Source organism: Sus scrofa, chromosome 2 (assembly GCF_000003025.6).
Source record: "Sus scrofa isolate TJ Tabasco breed Duroc chromosome 2, Sscrofa11.1, whole genome shotgun sequence".
Classification (NCBI taxonomy): Eukaryota; Metazoa; Chordata; class Mammalia; order Artiodactyla; family Suidae; genus Sus; species Sus scrofa.
Genome location: NC_010444.4, coordinates 5,639,153 through 5,655,220, shown reverse-complemented (window position 1 = coordinate 5,655,220; position 16,068 = coordinate 5,639,153). Strand labels below are relative to the sequence as shown.

The 16,068-nt window shown below is 40.6% G+C and overlaps 1 protein-coding gene across 12 annotated transcripts in view; it reads left to right on the top strand.

The window, feature by feature from the left end:
* The window catches only part of C2H11orf80 (chromosome 2 C11orf80 homolog), a 106,019-nt gene that overhangs the window by 44,043 nt on the left and 45,908 nt on the right, over nt 1-16,068 (top strand). For 8 of the 12 annotated variants that reach the window (XM_021082785.1, XM_021082781.1, XM_021082786.1 and 5 more), the window contains 4 exons: nt 2,794-2,903; nt 11,115-11,198; nt 15,080-15,135; nt 15,852-15,923. In XM_021082785.1, the coding sequence (XP_020938444.1) occupies nt 2,877-2,903; nt 11,115-11,198; nt 15,080-15,135; nt 15,852-15,923 (239 nt within the window). In that variant the 5' untranslated portion in view covers nt 2,794-2,876. The remainder of the gene's footprint in view (nt 1-2,793; nt 2,904-11,114; nt 11,199-15,079; nt 15,136-15,851; nt 15,924-16,068) is intronic. The other 4 variants (XM_021082776.1, XM_021082780.1, XM_021082779.1 and 1 more) reach the window with 3 other exon arrangements.

Sequence of the window (16,068 nt, the reverse complement as noted above, 5' to 3'; positions counted from 1 at the left end):
AGCCTTTTGGATGATGGCCATTCTGGCTGGTGTAAGGTGGTACCTCCTAGTGGTTTTGATTTGCATTTCTCTAATAATGAGTGATGTTAAACATCTTTTCAGGTGTTTCTTGGCCATCTGTATGTCTTCTTTGGAGAATTGTCTGTTTAGATCTTCTGCCCATTTTTTGATGGGGTTGTTTGTTTTCTTGGTATTGAGATGTAGGAGGTGTTTATACATTTTGGAGATTAATCCCTTGTCAGTCGATTCATTTGAGAGTATTTTCTCCCATTCTGTGGGTTGTCTTTTTGTTTTGTTTAGGGTTTCCTTTGCTGTGCAGAAACTTTTAAGTTTGATCAGGTCCAATTTGTTTATTTGTTTGTTTTTATTTTTTTTAATGTCTTTTTGCCATTTCTTGGGCTGCTCCCACAGCATATGGAGGTTCCTAGGCTAGGGGTCTAATTGGAGCTGTAGCTACCAGCCTATGCCAGAGCCATAGCAACGCCAGATCTGAGCCATGTCTGTGACCTATACCACAGCTCATGGCAATGCCAGATCGTTAACCCACTGAGCAAGGGCAGGGATCGAACCTGCAACCTCATGGTTCCTAGTCAGATTTGTTAACCACTGCGCCACGACGGGAACTCCCAGTTTGTTTATTTTTGTTTTTATTGTCAGTACTCTAAGAGGTGGATCTGAGAAGATGTTGCTGTTGTTTATGTCAGAGAGTGTTGGCCTATGTTTTCCTCTAAGAGTTTTATAGTGTCTGGTCTTATATTTAGGTCTTTAATCCATTTTGAGTTTACTTTTGTGTATGGTGTTAGGGAGTGCTCTAATTTCATTCTTTTACATGTGGCTTTCCAGTTTTCCCAGCACCACTTATTGAACAGGCAATCTTTTCTCCATTGTATATTCTTGCCTCCTTTGTCATAGATGAGTTGACTGTAGGTGTGTGGGTTTAATTCTGGGCTTTCTATCTGGTTCCACTGATCTATATTTCTGTCTTTGTGCCAGTACCATACAGTTTTTATGATTGTTGCTTTGTAGTATAGTCTGAAGTCTGGGAGCCTGATGCCTCCAGCTCCATTTTTCTTTTTCAGGATGTCTCTGGCTATTCTGGGTCTTTTGTGCTTCCAAACTTGGAATTGCATTGAATCTGTAGATTGTCTTGGGTAGTATAGTCATTTTGATAATGTTGACTCTTCCAACCCAAGAGCATGGTATGTATGTCTTTCCATCTATTTGTGTCATCTTTGATTTCTTTCATCAGCATCTTATAGTTTTCAGAGTACAGGTCTTTTGTCTCTTTAGGTAGGTTTATTCCTAGGTATTTTATTCTTTTTGATTGTAATGCTACTTTAAAGTCAGAAACAATTTTTTCTTATTTCACAGAAAAGTAATTAAATCACAGAAAAAAGAGAGGTCACCCTAGGTCAGAAAGTCAGTCAGTGGTAAAACTGAAGATTGATGCAAGTCCTCCTGGTTTAGTGCCAAGTTCATTAAAATTCAATGTAGCATAACCTTGTTTCCATATTATCTCAGGCTTCGTGACTGAATTATATTTGAAAAACAAACTAATGGTAAGAAAAATATTACCCATTAAGATTGCTAGCTAGAACTTGATCTTGGTAAAGTTCATGCTTTTTGAGGTGGTTAATGCTTTATTAGCTATATGTCATGAATGCTTTAGTAGAAAGGTGTTAGTATTATTTTAGAACATATTTTATTGTTATTAAATTTTAAAGTTGAATTATTGTATGTCACCGTTATCAACCGTATTTAAAAGGTAGAATTTGCAGAGACTGAGATCTTTATTCATATTTAGTTTTCCATTGTAATACTACTACAGAGGGGGAGTAAGGGGAGTGGCATTTTATAAAATGGGAGATTTGCTTCTTCCCTTTCTAATAAGAGTGCCAAGGTACAGAAAGAGAGAGGGATGGTGTGTACTTTGAGGTCCTCTTTATTGATGATGATCCAGGACTCACTGTCGCTTTGTGTAAAGAGTTCTGAGTCAACATATGTAAATATACCAAGTGGTTAATTTACAAATTAAATTAGCAAAAGTTTCCTTTTCTTTGTTAAAGACTACCCTTAAAGGACATACAATGTTAAGTAAATGCCTGAGAAGGTCATTCCTGAATTTTTCTGCTTTCTAATTTAGCTCATCTACTGGATTTGTGTTATTAAATGATGGATTGATTTATTAAAAATGTAAGAATATCAGGGAGTTCCTTTCATGGCTCAGTGGTTCATGAATCCCACTAGGAACCATGAGGTTGCGGGTTCGGTCCCTGGCCTTGCTCAGTGTTGCCATGAGCTGTGGTGTAGGTTGCAGACGCGGCTTGGATCCCTCGTTGCTGTGGCTCTGGCGTATGCCGGCGGCTGCAGCTCCGTTTAGACCCCTACCCTGGGAACCTCCATATGCCACGGGAGCAGCCCTAGAAATGGCAAAAAGACCAAAAAAAAAAAAAAAAAAAAAAAAAAAGGAATATCAGAGCTATCAGTTCTGAAGATTTCTGGCATTGGATCTGACCTTGTGGAAATTAACTGAAAATACAAATTGATTTAGCAAATTTTCAATTTGTGTAAAATTGAAAACATGAGATGAAATGTCTTAACCCCATAAAGTAATTCTGAGTGTTCAAGCAATTTGCTGATGCATAGCCACTTCCAGTCATATTTAAAATTTTGCAGATAATCTTTTCATCAGGGAAAAGCTTTCTTGGCTCATCAGTTTAATAAACAGCCCCAGAAACTCTGGTCCTTATGCTGACCGCTTGTTCTATTTTGTTGCCATTTCTTCTCGCACAGAGATACAATCTATACTGCCTGGATTCTCTGCAAAGCTGAACTGGACTTCAGATGAAGCCAGCTATTCTCAGGACACATCGGGGATGACATCCTTCCTCATGACTTTTGAGGCAAGTTTTGCTGTGGTTCTGTAAATTAATGATGTTTTGATTCTTATTTTACAATAACAGGATAGAAAAACCTAGGTCCATGGTTGAAATGAAATAAGGCATTGGTCCCCAAACCTCCCTGTGCAAATTTTAAATCACATAAGAGCTTTCAATTTAGCGATGTTTGTGTCCCACTCCAAGAGGTTGTGATTTAATTGGTCTAGGGTGGTGGAGTAGTCTTCTTGGGCTGCCATAAAAAAATACCACAGATTGGGTGGCTTAAATAACAGAAGCTTATTTTCTCATACTTCTGGAGCTAGAAGTCCAAGATTAAGGTTGATTTGTTACTGTTTGCTCAAATTGCCTTTCCTGTGTATATATGTGGAGAGAGCTTTCTAGTGTCTCTTCTTGTGAGGACTCCACCCTTAGGACCTCATTTAACCTTAATGACTCCTTAAGGCCCTCTTTCCAAATGTAACCGCATCTGGGGGTGGGGAGGACTAGGGCTGTAATAGATGATTTTGGGAGGATATGATTCAGTCCATAAGAAGTATGGCCTGAACGTTGGAATATTTTTAAAATCCCAGGAGTTCCTGTCATGGCTCAGTGGTTACCAAACCAGACTAGTAACCATGAGGTTGAGGGTTCGATCTCTGTCCTCACTCAGTGAGTTAAGGATCTGGGGTTGCTGTGCGCTGTGGTGTAGGTTACAGACGGCTTGGATCCTGCGTTGCTGAGGCTGTCGGGTAGGCTGGCAGCTACAACTCCGATTGGACCCCTAGCCTGGGAACCCCCATATGCTGTGGGTGTGGCCCTAAAAAGACAAAAGCCGCCCCCCCCCAAAAAAATCCCAGATGGTTCCTAATGTGCAGGTAAATTTGAGAACCACATAAATAAGCCATTATTGAATTTGGAGATCCTTAAAAAGAAAAATCGATTTTCAGTCCAGATCTTATTTAGATACAGTTTTATTAGGTTAAAGATCTTTACTGATTTACTAATAGCCCAGATTTATAAAAGTGACAATTGGGTTCTCCATTCCCCTTAACAATTCTCTGGAGTTCCCGTTGGGGCTCAGCAGAAGCAAATCCAACTAGTATCCATGAGAATGTGGTTTCGATCCCTGGGCCTCACTCAGTGGGTCGTGGATCCAGCGTGGCTGTGAGCTATGGTGTAGATTGCAGACGCAGCTCAGATCCTTCATGGCTGTGGCTATGGTGTAGGCTGGCAGCTGTAGCTCCAATTTGACCTCTAGCCTGAGAGCTTCCATATGCCATGAAGGCAGCCCTAAAATGCAAACCCTCCCTCACCCTCCAATTCTCTGGTTCTCTATCTTTCTTTCCTTTGAGCTAGTGGAGACAAAGAATTAGACTACTTGAAAACATTTTCTCAAAAAGCACTTGGGAGGACTTTCTCGTGTTGGAACAATCATATGCTCCTTCTAAAAGGAAATGAGTGGGAGACCCCATAGTGGCTCAGCAGTAATGAACCCAGCTAGCATCCATGAAGACTCGGGTTCGATCCCTGGCCTTGCTCAGTGGGTTAAGGATCTGATGTTGCCGTGAGCTGTGGGTGTAAGTCTCAGATGTGGCTTGGATCTGGCATTGCTGTGGCTGTGGCATAGGCTGGCAGCTACAACTCCCATTCGCCCCTTCTGGAAATTTCCATAAATCACAGGTGTGGCCCTAAAAAACAAAACAAAACCCAAAAAATAAATAAAAGGAAATGAGTATGGTTTGGGACAGCAGATATCCCTGGCTGTGCCTTATCTCTTTTAGGGGAACAAAGGGTAAACAATCTGGAGCAATTAAGTTAGTCAGCTCTAAAACTATTAAAGTCAAGTAGCAATAAAAAAACTAATTCCAGTGAACCAAGGGAAGCAGTTCTAGAAAATGAGATCAGGTGTTTTAGCCAGTCTGAACAAACAATGGTAATTCTTAACCTAACATTTATATATATTATTCAAGCCTCCTGACAACTCTGAAGTGGATAGGACAAGGATTATCGCCCTATTTTACAGATACAAGGAAACTGAGATACAAGGCGTTCTCTCATGATGCAGTGGGTTAAGGATCTGGCATTGTCACTGCTGTGACATTGTCGCTGCTGTGGTGTGGGTTCCATCCCTGGCCCAGGAACTTTTGCATGTTGCGGGTATGGCCAATAAATAAATAAATAAAATTGAAAAAGGAAAAAAAGAAAAAGAAACACTGAGAAACACTGAGATACAGAAAATTTGACTGGCTTTCCCAAGGTCATACCAAAGTTAAGCAATAGAATTTGAACCAAAGTCTTACTCATATTGATCAGGGTTCTTTCAGTATTCATTCATTCAGAAACCCTTGCGCATTCACCTTGGCCTCACTGTGCTAGACGGAGTTCTAAGACTTGTTACTTGATCCCAAGGAACTTGGATTCTAAAGGAAAAGATAGAGAAGTAAACAGATAGACAGTAAACAGGAGAATGTGGTTATACTGTGACAGCGGTAAGCACTGACTGCTGTGGGAGCCCAGAGGAAGGGTACCTATCCCAGGGGCAAAGGGTCAAGGTCTAGAGGTCCTGATGAGACTGAAAAACAGATTTTCTGGGTCTAAAGGGTTCAGAGACTTGAAAGAATAGAAAGCTGTCATCAGAGTGATAAAGTTTCTCTCTCATTTTTTTTTCCTTATTACAAAAGCAGTGTTTTCCCCAGGAAAATCAAAGTGTGTGATTTGGAGCACAGATTATTTGACTTAATCAGTGTGGCCACTATTACATTTTAGTGTATGTCTTTTCACGTAAGAGTGGGACATTTCACTTCAAGGTTTCCAGAACAGTACAGTTCCAAGCTATGGGCATGGAAATAAGTGAAGGTCAATGTTGTTGGATGAGGTGGTGAGAGAGCTGTGAGGCTATGTTATTGTTCAGACTGGTCATCTGCTTGGGTGTGGAAGTCAGCCAAGACGATGGCAGGACTTGAGTGTAAAGGAAAGCTGTGAACTAATGCCCAGTAATCAGTTGGTGATGGGTGAGGAGAGAGGAGTAGAACCTCAGAGGAGCAAGGATCTCTTGAAAGCATTTTTGTTCTATTACATTTCATTGTCTCTCATACTGTGCAGCTATTTAAAAGATATTTGAATGAAGAGAAAAAGGGGAGGTTGAGGAAGATTTCATCATACTTGTATACTTGACTGAGGAGAAGAGTCAAGTAAGCAAGGTTTATAGCAAAGGCTACTGAGTGGAGACATCTATGAAAAAGCTGTAAAAAATGATCCACTGCGTTGGGCATCTGAGAAGAGCTAATCCCAGGGAAAACTTCATTTAAGAGAGATGCTGGGTTTTGTGTTTATGCTCAATCAGTCCTTCATCTTGGGGTCCATTAGGCTGGGTAACATGTCCTTCCAAAAACAATTTGATTTTACAAGACATTCTTGACAGTGATATTCATTTTAATATTTATTTTTGTCATGATACTAAATGATAAAATGAGTAGAGAAATACATATATATACACAGACATGTCTATGTATTTATACCGATCTGTATTTCTATATTATCCATCATATATCTACTTAACTACTTAAGGAAAGAGAGACTCTGACTTTCTTTTAAAAAGTCATATAGAACCCATAATCACAAAGTTCATGTTTGAAAATATAAAACAGCCCCATATTTTGTCATATAATTAGACTCGTATTTAAAGGTAAAGGCCGAAAGATATGATTCAGTAGTGGTTTCTGCTGCCCAGGGCTGGCAACATCTATTTTTTCCTATCAACATGAAAGTAAATTCATTGCTTCTGTAGGTTTGCCAGGCCTGGGGTACTGGGTTTCTAACACGCAGTGTAAAAGGCTATAAAAGACTGTGTGGTGTCTGTCTTTGTCTCTGTCTGTCTCTCTCAAGAACATGAGTAGATCTTAGAAGGCGCTGTTTGCTTTGTGTGAGCAATTTGCCACTGACCTGACATTATGCCACTGTATCGTCTCAGTCTGGATTAGGTGCCAGTCCTTCTTGTATATTTCTCTAGCACCTCTTAAACATATAAGTCATAAAACTTCTCACACTGTCATATAAATTATTTGCTTGTCTTTCTTCTACCTTAGTGTAAACTCTTCAAATTAAGATACTATTTATCTCTGTAGGCCCAGGTACATAATAAACCACATTAATTATTTTATTAGTGAATAAATACATATATAGTCGTTATGCATAAACATTGCCTGTCAAGGTCCATAAAAAATTGATAGATTATGTAATATCTGATTCAAATGGTATATGTACAGAAAATGAACATTCCTGAGAGGCAGCATTGCATAGTGAAATGTGGGCTTTAAGAGTTAGATCTAGCATTGAGAACTATGTCTAGATACTCATGTTGCAACAGAACAAAGGGTGGGGGAAAAAATGTAATTGTAATGTATACATGTAAGGATAACCTGACCCCCTTGCTGTACAGTGGGAAAAAAAAAAAAAAGAGTTAGGTCTAGGTTTGGATCCTGGTTCTGCCACTTAATTAGCAATGTGTGACCTTGGACAAATTAATTAGCTTATTTAGTCTCATTATCCTCATCCATGAAATGGGGTATTTCCTACTTGTATATAGACTGCTTGTCATGTAGCAGGTGTTCAGTAAATGGTAGCTCCTGTCATTATTAATTGTAGACTCTCTCTGGTAGAGCTGCTCAAGGAACTTTCACTTATTTGGTTGCCTTACTGCTAGATATAATTAAGCCCTTTCTATGATACACCCTGTAATCACTAAGGTTACAGAAGTTTGGAACTTTTCCAAGAAGTTGTTTTGGAAGTGTTAAGTATAGAAAATCTAATATACGGCGCAAATGAACCTTTCCACAGAAAAGAAAATCATGGACATGGAGAACAGACTTGTTTCCCAAGGGGGAGGAGGAGGGAGTGGAATGGACTGGGAATCTGGGGTTAAGAGACGCAAACTATTTCCTTTGGAATGGATAAGCAGTGAAATCCTCCTGTATAGCACTGGGAACTGTATCGAGTCACTTATGATGGAGCATGATAGTGTGAGAAAAAATAATGTATATATGTATGTGTCACCTTGCTGTACAGTAGAAAATTGACATAAACCAGCTATAACGGAAAAAATAAAAATTAAGAAAAAAAATCCAGGAAAAAAAAAATGCTTTTAAGAGATCATTGCTTTTCTGCTACTTTTTTTTTTTTTGGCTGCCCTGTGGCACATGGAGTTCCCAGGCCAGGGATCAAACCGAGCCATAGCTGCAGCAACACCAGATCCTTAACCCACTGTGCCAGTGGCTGTGACATAGGCCAGCAGCTGCAGCCCTGATTTGACCTCTAGCCCGGGATCTTCCATATGCTGAAGGTGTGGCCCTAATAAGAAAAAAAATAATGATAATAACAAGAGGTTCCTGACATGGCGCAGCGGAAACGAATCAGACTAGGAACCGTGAGGTTGCGGGTTCGACCTCTGGCCTCGCTCAGTGGGTTAAGGATCTGGCGTTGCCATGAGCTGTGGTGTAGGTTGCAGACGAGGCTCAGATCTGGCGTTGCTATGGCTGTGGTATAGGCCGGTAGCTGTAGCTGCAGTTTGACCCCTAGCCTGGGAACCTCCATATGCTGCGCCCTAAAAAGCAAAATACATATGTACATACATACATAAAATATAAATAAAAAATACAAATTAAAAATGTTGCAATTCTCACTTAAAATTAATAATAATAATAAATTTTAAGAAAAGAATGTGACTATGGTATGTATGCTGGAGTTACTATTTAAATATTATTATTTGCATGTATAAATAATCCTAGATTTATTTCCAGAATTTTCAGTACTTTCTTCTTTTTGTTTTTTGGCTGTGCCTGTGGCACTTGGAAGTTCCTGGTCCAGGGATCCAGCCCGCGCCACACCAGCGACTCAGTGACAACACCTGATTGTTAACCTGCTGCACCAAAAGGGAACTCCAGGTTTTTTTGGTTTTTTTTTTTTGTCTTTTTGCTATTTCTTGGGCCACTCCCGCGGCATATGGAGGTTCCCAGGCTAGGGGTTGAATCGGAGCTGTAGCCACCGGCCTACAACAGAGCCACAGCGACGCGGGATCCGAGCTGCGTCTGCAACCTACACCACAGGTCACGGCAACGCCGGATCCTTAACCCACTGAGCAAGGGCAGGTACCGAACCTGCAACCTCATGGTTCCTAGTCGGCTTCGTTAACCACTGCGCCACGACGGGAACTCCCAGTTTTTTTTTTTTTTAATCTACAAAGAGGGCATCGTAATACTTGCCTCCAGGACTGTTGTGATGTGATGTAGTCATAGCACCTGCACATTGTTTGCCAGGTAGTAGGCATTCATCAAGTAGAGTCTATTGTTATCATGTATAACATATTTTTGATTTATTATTTGGTCCTTAAAATAGTATTGTGAGGTTGAAAGCGTGAGTTTTATCTCTGTTTTGCAGGTTAGGAAGTAAGGTCCAGAGCAATTAAGCGATTTTTTTTCATGATTATTTCATTTTTACAGAGCTAGAATTAGAACACCAGTCTTCTGACTTTTGAGCTTTCTGCTTTACAACTAATAAATGTTCAGATAAACGGATAGTGTCTGCCTCTTTGACTCCACTCAGATTCTTTTTATTTTTTATTTTTTTTCTTTTTGCCATTTCTTGGGACACTCCCACAGCATATGGAGGTTCCCAGGCTAGGGGTCGAATCAGAAGCATAGCCGCTGCAACACAGGAACCGAGCTGCGTCTGCAACCTACACCACAGCTCATGGCAATGCTGGATCGTTAACCCACTGAGCAAGGGCAGGGATCGATCCCGCAACCTCATGGTTCCTAGTCGGATTCGTTAACCACTGAGCCATGATGGGAACTCCTCTGCTCAGATTCTTAATACAAATTGACCCACATTAGGATGGTAGAATTGAGATAGAATTCTCTTCTCAACTCCAATATAAATTCCTTTTTTTTTTTTTTTTTTGGTTTTTAGGGCTAAACCTGTGGCGTATGGAAGTTTCCAGGCTAGGGGTCAAATCAGAGCTGCAGCTGCTGACCTATACCACAGCCACAGCAACACAGGATCCTAGCTGCATCTGCGACCTACACCACGCTCACGGCAATGCTGGATCCTTAACCCACTGAGCAAGGCCAGGGATCAAACCCATATCCTCATGGATACTGGTTGAGCTCATAACACACTGAGCTACAATAGGAACTCCCAATCTAAATTATTTTTAAAGGAGTTCCCTGATGGCTCAGTGGGCTAAGGATCCGGTGTTATCAGTGCTGTGGCTCAAGTCACTGCTGTACTGTGGGTTCAGTCCCTGGCCTAGGAACATTCACATGCCATGGGTGTGGCCAAAATATTACTTATTTATTAATTTTAAAAATCATTTTGGGGAGTTCCCGTCGTGGTGCAGTGGTTAATGAATCCGACTAGGAACATGAGGTTGCAGGTTCGGTCCCTGCCCTTGCTCAGTGGGTTAAGGATCCGGCGTTGCCGTGACCTGTGGTGTAGGTTGCAGATGCAGCTCGGATCCCGCGTTGCTGTGGCTCTGGCGTAGGCTGGGTGGCTGCAGCTCCAATTAGACCCCTAGCCTGGGAACCTCCATATGCCGTGCGAGTGGCCCAAGAAATAGCAACAACAACAAAAGACAAAAAGACAAAAAAAAAAAAAATCATTTTGCTTTTTAGGGCTGCACCTGCAGCATACAGAGGTTCCCAAGCTAGGGGTCGATTCGGAGCTACAGCTGCCAGCCTACGCCACAGCCACAGCAATGCCAGATCCAAGCTGCATCTGTGACCTGTACCACAGCTCATGGCAATGTCAGATCTTTAACCCACTGCGCGTGGCTAGGGATTGAACCTACAACCTCATGGTTCCTAGTTGGATTCATTTCTGCTGTGCCACAATGGGAACTCCAAAATATTTTTTAAAAAGTAAAAAATAAAATGTTAACATTTAAATAAATAAATAAATAACTTTTAAAAATTGTTCCCAAAGGTGGTTTTGATATTGTGGGTTTTACTCTTATGTTCGTTCATGTGTCTCCTGAAGTTCCATGAAAAAGGTACTTTAACTCAAGAAGTGATGGCTGTTAAATTCTTTTTTGTGTCCAGTTCTTAGATCCAAAGATGTTTCCCCTTGGATGTCTGAAAAGTTTTCTGAGGTTTAGTTACTTTTATAAGAAGAAATACCATAATTCATTTGTGTTCTTGAGTTTGTACATGTGTGGTGGATGTTTCTGTTATGTTGTTACAGGTTGATGAAAAGCCCAGAACCTTGATGACAGATAGTCTGGTTATAAAGAATTTTTTACATAAAACTGTCGTGGTGCTCCCTAAGGTATGCTGTTCTTTTGCACAAAAATGATTCTCCTGTTTAAGTTATATATTTTTTGGCCATGCCCATGGCATGTGAAAGTTCCCAGGCCACGGATCCAACCTGTGACACAGCAGTGACAATGTAGGATCCTTAACCCAGTAAGCCACCAGGGAACTCCTAAGTCATATTAGTTTTGTTTTTTTTTTTTTTGATTTTTTAAAATTTATGTATTTTTTAATTCGGTGAATTTTATTATATTTATAGTTGTACAGCCACCATCACAACCTAATTTTAGAATATTTCCATCCCAAACCCCCAGTCCATCCCTCCCCCTTGTGCCCTTTATAAGATTTTAATTTTAAAATTTTTTTTTGCCTTTTCTAGGGCTGCTCCTGAGGCATATGGAGGTTCCCAGGCTAGGGGTCGAATTGGAGCTGTAGCCACAGGCCTACGCCAGAGCCACAGCAACTCAGGATCTGAGCCATGTCTGCGAGCTACACCACAGCTCACGGCAACGCCAGATCCTTAACCCACTGAGCAAGGCCAGGGATCGAATTCGCAACCCCATGGTTCCTAGTCAGATTCGTCAACCACTGAGCCACAACGGGAACTCCTGGAAACCATAAGTTTTTTAAAGTCTATGAGTTTGTTTCTGTTCTGCAAATAAGTTCATTTGTATCCTTTTTTTAGATTCCACATATAAGTGATAGCATATGATGTTTGTCTCTCACTGTTTGACTAACTTCACTTAGTAGTATGTCCATCTGTGGTTGCTGCGAATGCCATTATTTCATTCTTTTTTATGGCCGAGTAATATTCCATTACACACACACACACACACACACACACACACACACACACACACACACACACACACACATCTTTATCCACTCCTCTGTCAATGGACATTCAGGTTGATTTCATGTCTTGGCTATTGTATATAGCGCTGCAGTGAACATTGGGGTACATGTATCTTTTCAAGTCATGATTTTCTCTGGATAGATGCCCAGGAGTGAGATTGCTGGATCAAATGTTAATTCTATTTTTAGTTTTCTGAGGAATCTCCATAGTGTTTTCCATAGTGGTTGTACCAATTTACATTCCCACCAGCAGTGTAAGAGGGTTCCCTTTTCTCCACACCCTCTGCAGCATTTATTGTTTGTTGACTTTTTGATGATGGCCATTCTGGCTAGTGTAAGGTGGCAGGTACATCATAGTAGTTTTGATTTGCCTTCCTCCAATCATTAGTGATGATGAGCATCTTTTCATGTGTTTTTTGGTTATCTGTATGTTTTCTTTAGAGAAATGTCTGTTTGGATCTTTTGCCCATTTTTTCCTGGGGTTTTTTGGTTTCTTTTTGTCGAGCTGCAAGAGGTGCATATATATTTTGGAGATTAGTCCCTTGTCAGTTGCTTCATTTGCAAATACTTTCTCCCATTTTGTGGGTTCTCTTTTTGCTTTGTTTAGGGTTTCCTTTGCCGTGCAAAAACTTTTAAGTTTAATTAGGTCCCATTTGTTTATTTTTTTAATTTTCTGTCTTTTTTTTGGAGGGGGAGCTGCACCTTCAGCATATGGAGGTTCCCAGGCCAAGGGGTCGAATTGAAGCTGTAGCTGCTGGTCTACACCACAGCCACAGCAATGTGGGATCTGAGTCGCTTCTGCAACCTACACCACAGCTCACAGCAATGCTGGATCTTTAACCCACTGATTGAGGCCAGGGATCGAACCTGTGTCCTCATGGATACTAGTCACATTTGTTTCTGCTGAGCCACGATGGGAACTCCTATTTTGTTTTTATTGTTGTTACTCTAGGAGGTAGATCTGAGAAGATGCTGCAGTTTATGTCAGAGAGTGTTTGACCTTTGTCTTCCTCCAAGAGTTTTATAGTATCTGGTCTTATATTTAGGTCTTTAATCATTTTAACTTTATTATTTATTTATTTATTTATTTTATTTTTTTGTCTTTTGCCTTTTCTTGAGCTGCTGCTGCGGCATATGGAGGTTCCCAGGCTAGGGGTCTAATCAGAGCTGTAGCCCCTGGCCTACACCAGAGCCACAGCAACAGGGGATCCTAGCCGTGTCTGCGACCTACACCACAGCTCAAGGCAATGCTGGATCGTTAACCCACTGAGCAAGGGCAGGGACTGAACCCGCAACCTCATGGTTCCTAGTCTCGTTAACCACTGCGCCACGACGGGAACTCCCATTTTAACTTTATTTTTTGTGTATGGTGTTAGTGTGTTTTGATTTCATTCTTTTACATGTAGCTGTCTGGTTTTCCCAGCACCACTTATTGAAGGGACTAAGGCATATGTTTTTAAAGACTTTCACTCTGTAGAGTATGGAACAATCTGACTGGTGTTCTTTCTTTTAATGACAGTTATTACAGCTTTTGATGTGATTTGATTTGGTTTCTGTATCCCTAAGGCAGTCTTTATGTTGGTCAAGTGACATAGTTGAGAGCCCTTGGATATAGAGAGAACTTTCTTTTAGGTTCTTATTTTCACTACCTTACTGTTTTATCACTTTGGGTACTTTGTGTCCCTCCTCTCTGCTTCATTTTTTCTTTTAAGCCTGGATAATAAACCTTGCTGATTGACTCCTTTTTTTCTAAAGTGAGTGTAAGAGCAAATAAGGAAATTTTGATAAAGTGCTTTGAACTCTAGAGAGCTAAAATTTTTATTATGTGTAGTTAGATATGTTCATAAAGTTTCACACATTTAAGTATGCTATTAACTTCCCCTCTTTTTTCTGCAAGCTTCTTACTCTTTCTGTCTTAAGCAGGATTCATTATTTAGTGTTTGCCAGTCACTATTCTGAGTGCTCTCCATGTTCTCACTCATTCACCTCTCCCAATACCCCTTGTGAGTAGGTTTTGTCATCATCATCCCTCTTTCATAGCCGAGGAAACTATAGTACAGAAGTTAAATAATTTTCAGAGCCAGGATTTGAAATGAGGTAGTCTAGCTCTAGAGTCCCTTATTACCTATTATTTATATAGAAAGAAAAATATAGGTTGACAGTAGAAAATAATTACAACAGTAAAATAAATTGAGGGAGGACATAAGAGTCAAATGGGGATAGGAGAAGAAATAGCACAGGATATTCCATTGATGAAAAACAGTGGAGGGAATAGAGAGAAAAATTGGTAGTACCTTTAAGAGGGAGGAGTGCCTGCTGTGGCACAGTAGGTTAAAGATGCAGCTTGTCTTGTCTCTGTGGAATGCCGGTTTGATCTCTGGCCCAGTGTTGTTGCAGCTATGGCATAAGTCACAGTTCCAGCTCAGATTCGATCCTTGACCCAGGAACTTCCACATGCCTTGGGGGTGGCTGATAAAGAAAAGAAAAAAAAAAATCTAAAGAAGAGGGAGAAAAGATACATTAGGAGAACAGCAGAGGAGAAAATGGTTGTATTTCCTGATAATTTGTGACTGTTTGGAATTGTAGTGTGGAACTTAATACATTTAAGATGCAGAATTTGAACATAGACAAATGTTAATTGTGATTAGGGAAAGTCCATTGGGGGAAAAAGATGACATAAAGGATATCTTCTTCGGAGTTCCCATCATGGCTCAGTGAAAACAAATCCTACTAGGAGCCATGAGGTTGTGGGTTCCATCCCTGGCCTCATTAAGTGGGTTAAGGATCTGGCGTTGCCATGAGCTGTTGTGTAGGTTGGAGATGTGGCTCAGATTCTGCGTTGCTGTGGCTGTGATGTAGGCCAGCAGCTGTTAGCTCCGATTTGACCCCTAACCTGGAAACCTCCATATGCTGTGGGTGCAGCCCTAAAAAAAAGCAAAAAAAAAAAAAAAAAAAAAAAAAATCTTCTTTAGGGATTGAGTAGGGAAGTTTTTAATCCATATCATAGTTCATGTTAAATCTTACACCCCATTTATTTTGCAGTTTAGATTTAATTTCAGTGTAAAGGTGAATGGAATCCTCTCCATGGAGAACTTTGGGTAAGTCCTTAATCCACAGCTTAAGTTTATGCAATGTCTGTACAGTTTTTCTCAGTCACTATTATCCTTTTTCCAGTAGATTCAGAGTTTGATTTTTCGACTCGTCACTTTTAAACTAATTTTTTTTTTTTTTTTTGTCTTTTGTCTTTGTTGTTGTTGTTGTTGCTATTTCTTGGGCCGCTCCCGTGGCATTTGGAGGTTCCCAGGCTAGGGGTTGAATCGGAGCTGTAGCCGCCGGCCTACGCCAGAGCCACAGCAACTCGGGATCCGAGCCGCGCCTGCAACCTACACCACAGGTCACGGCAACGCCGGATCTTTAACCCACTGAGCAAGGGCAGGGACCGAACCCGCAACCTCATGGTTCCTAGTCAGATTCGTTAACCACTGCGCCACGACGGGAACTCCTTTTTTTTTTTTTTTGTCTTTTGTCTTTGTTGTTGTTGTTGTTGTTGTTGCTATTTTAAACTAATTTTATGAGACCTCCGCCATTTCCTTATTCTGTATTATCTTGTAATAAGTAAGTAGACTAATCTAAACCTTTCATGTCTTTCCCTTTCACTAGGATGAGTGAACTTGAAAATAGCCATTTTCCCCTTGGTTAATTGCTTACTAAATTCTAATAATCTCTGGGATTGGTACTCCTGGGCCCCAATTTATCAGGTGGAGATTTGTTTTAGCATCTTTGAAATGTGGCTTAGGTTTTTTTTGCTTTGCAGGGCAGAGAATGAACCTACTTTGAACCTGTCAAACGGAATTGCTCTTGTCGTAAACGATCAGCATTATGTGAGGTGAAGGGGAAAGGCATTGTCGTCCATGCACTGTTGTTTACTCTCCTACTATGAGAATGAATTTAGGAGAAACTGGAAATGGTTTCACTTGTCAAAGTGCCAGGTGTCAGATTCTCTGTATGAAAAGTCAAAGTAAAAATTTTAA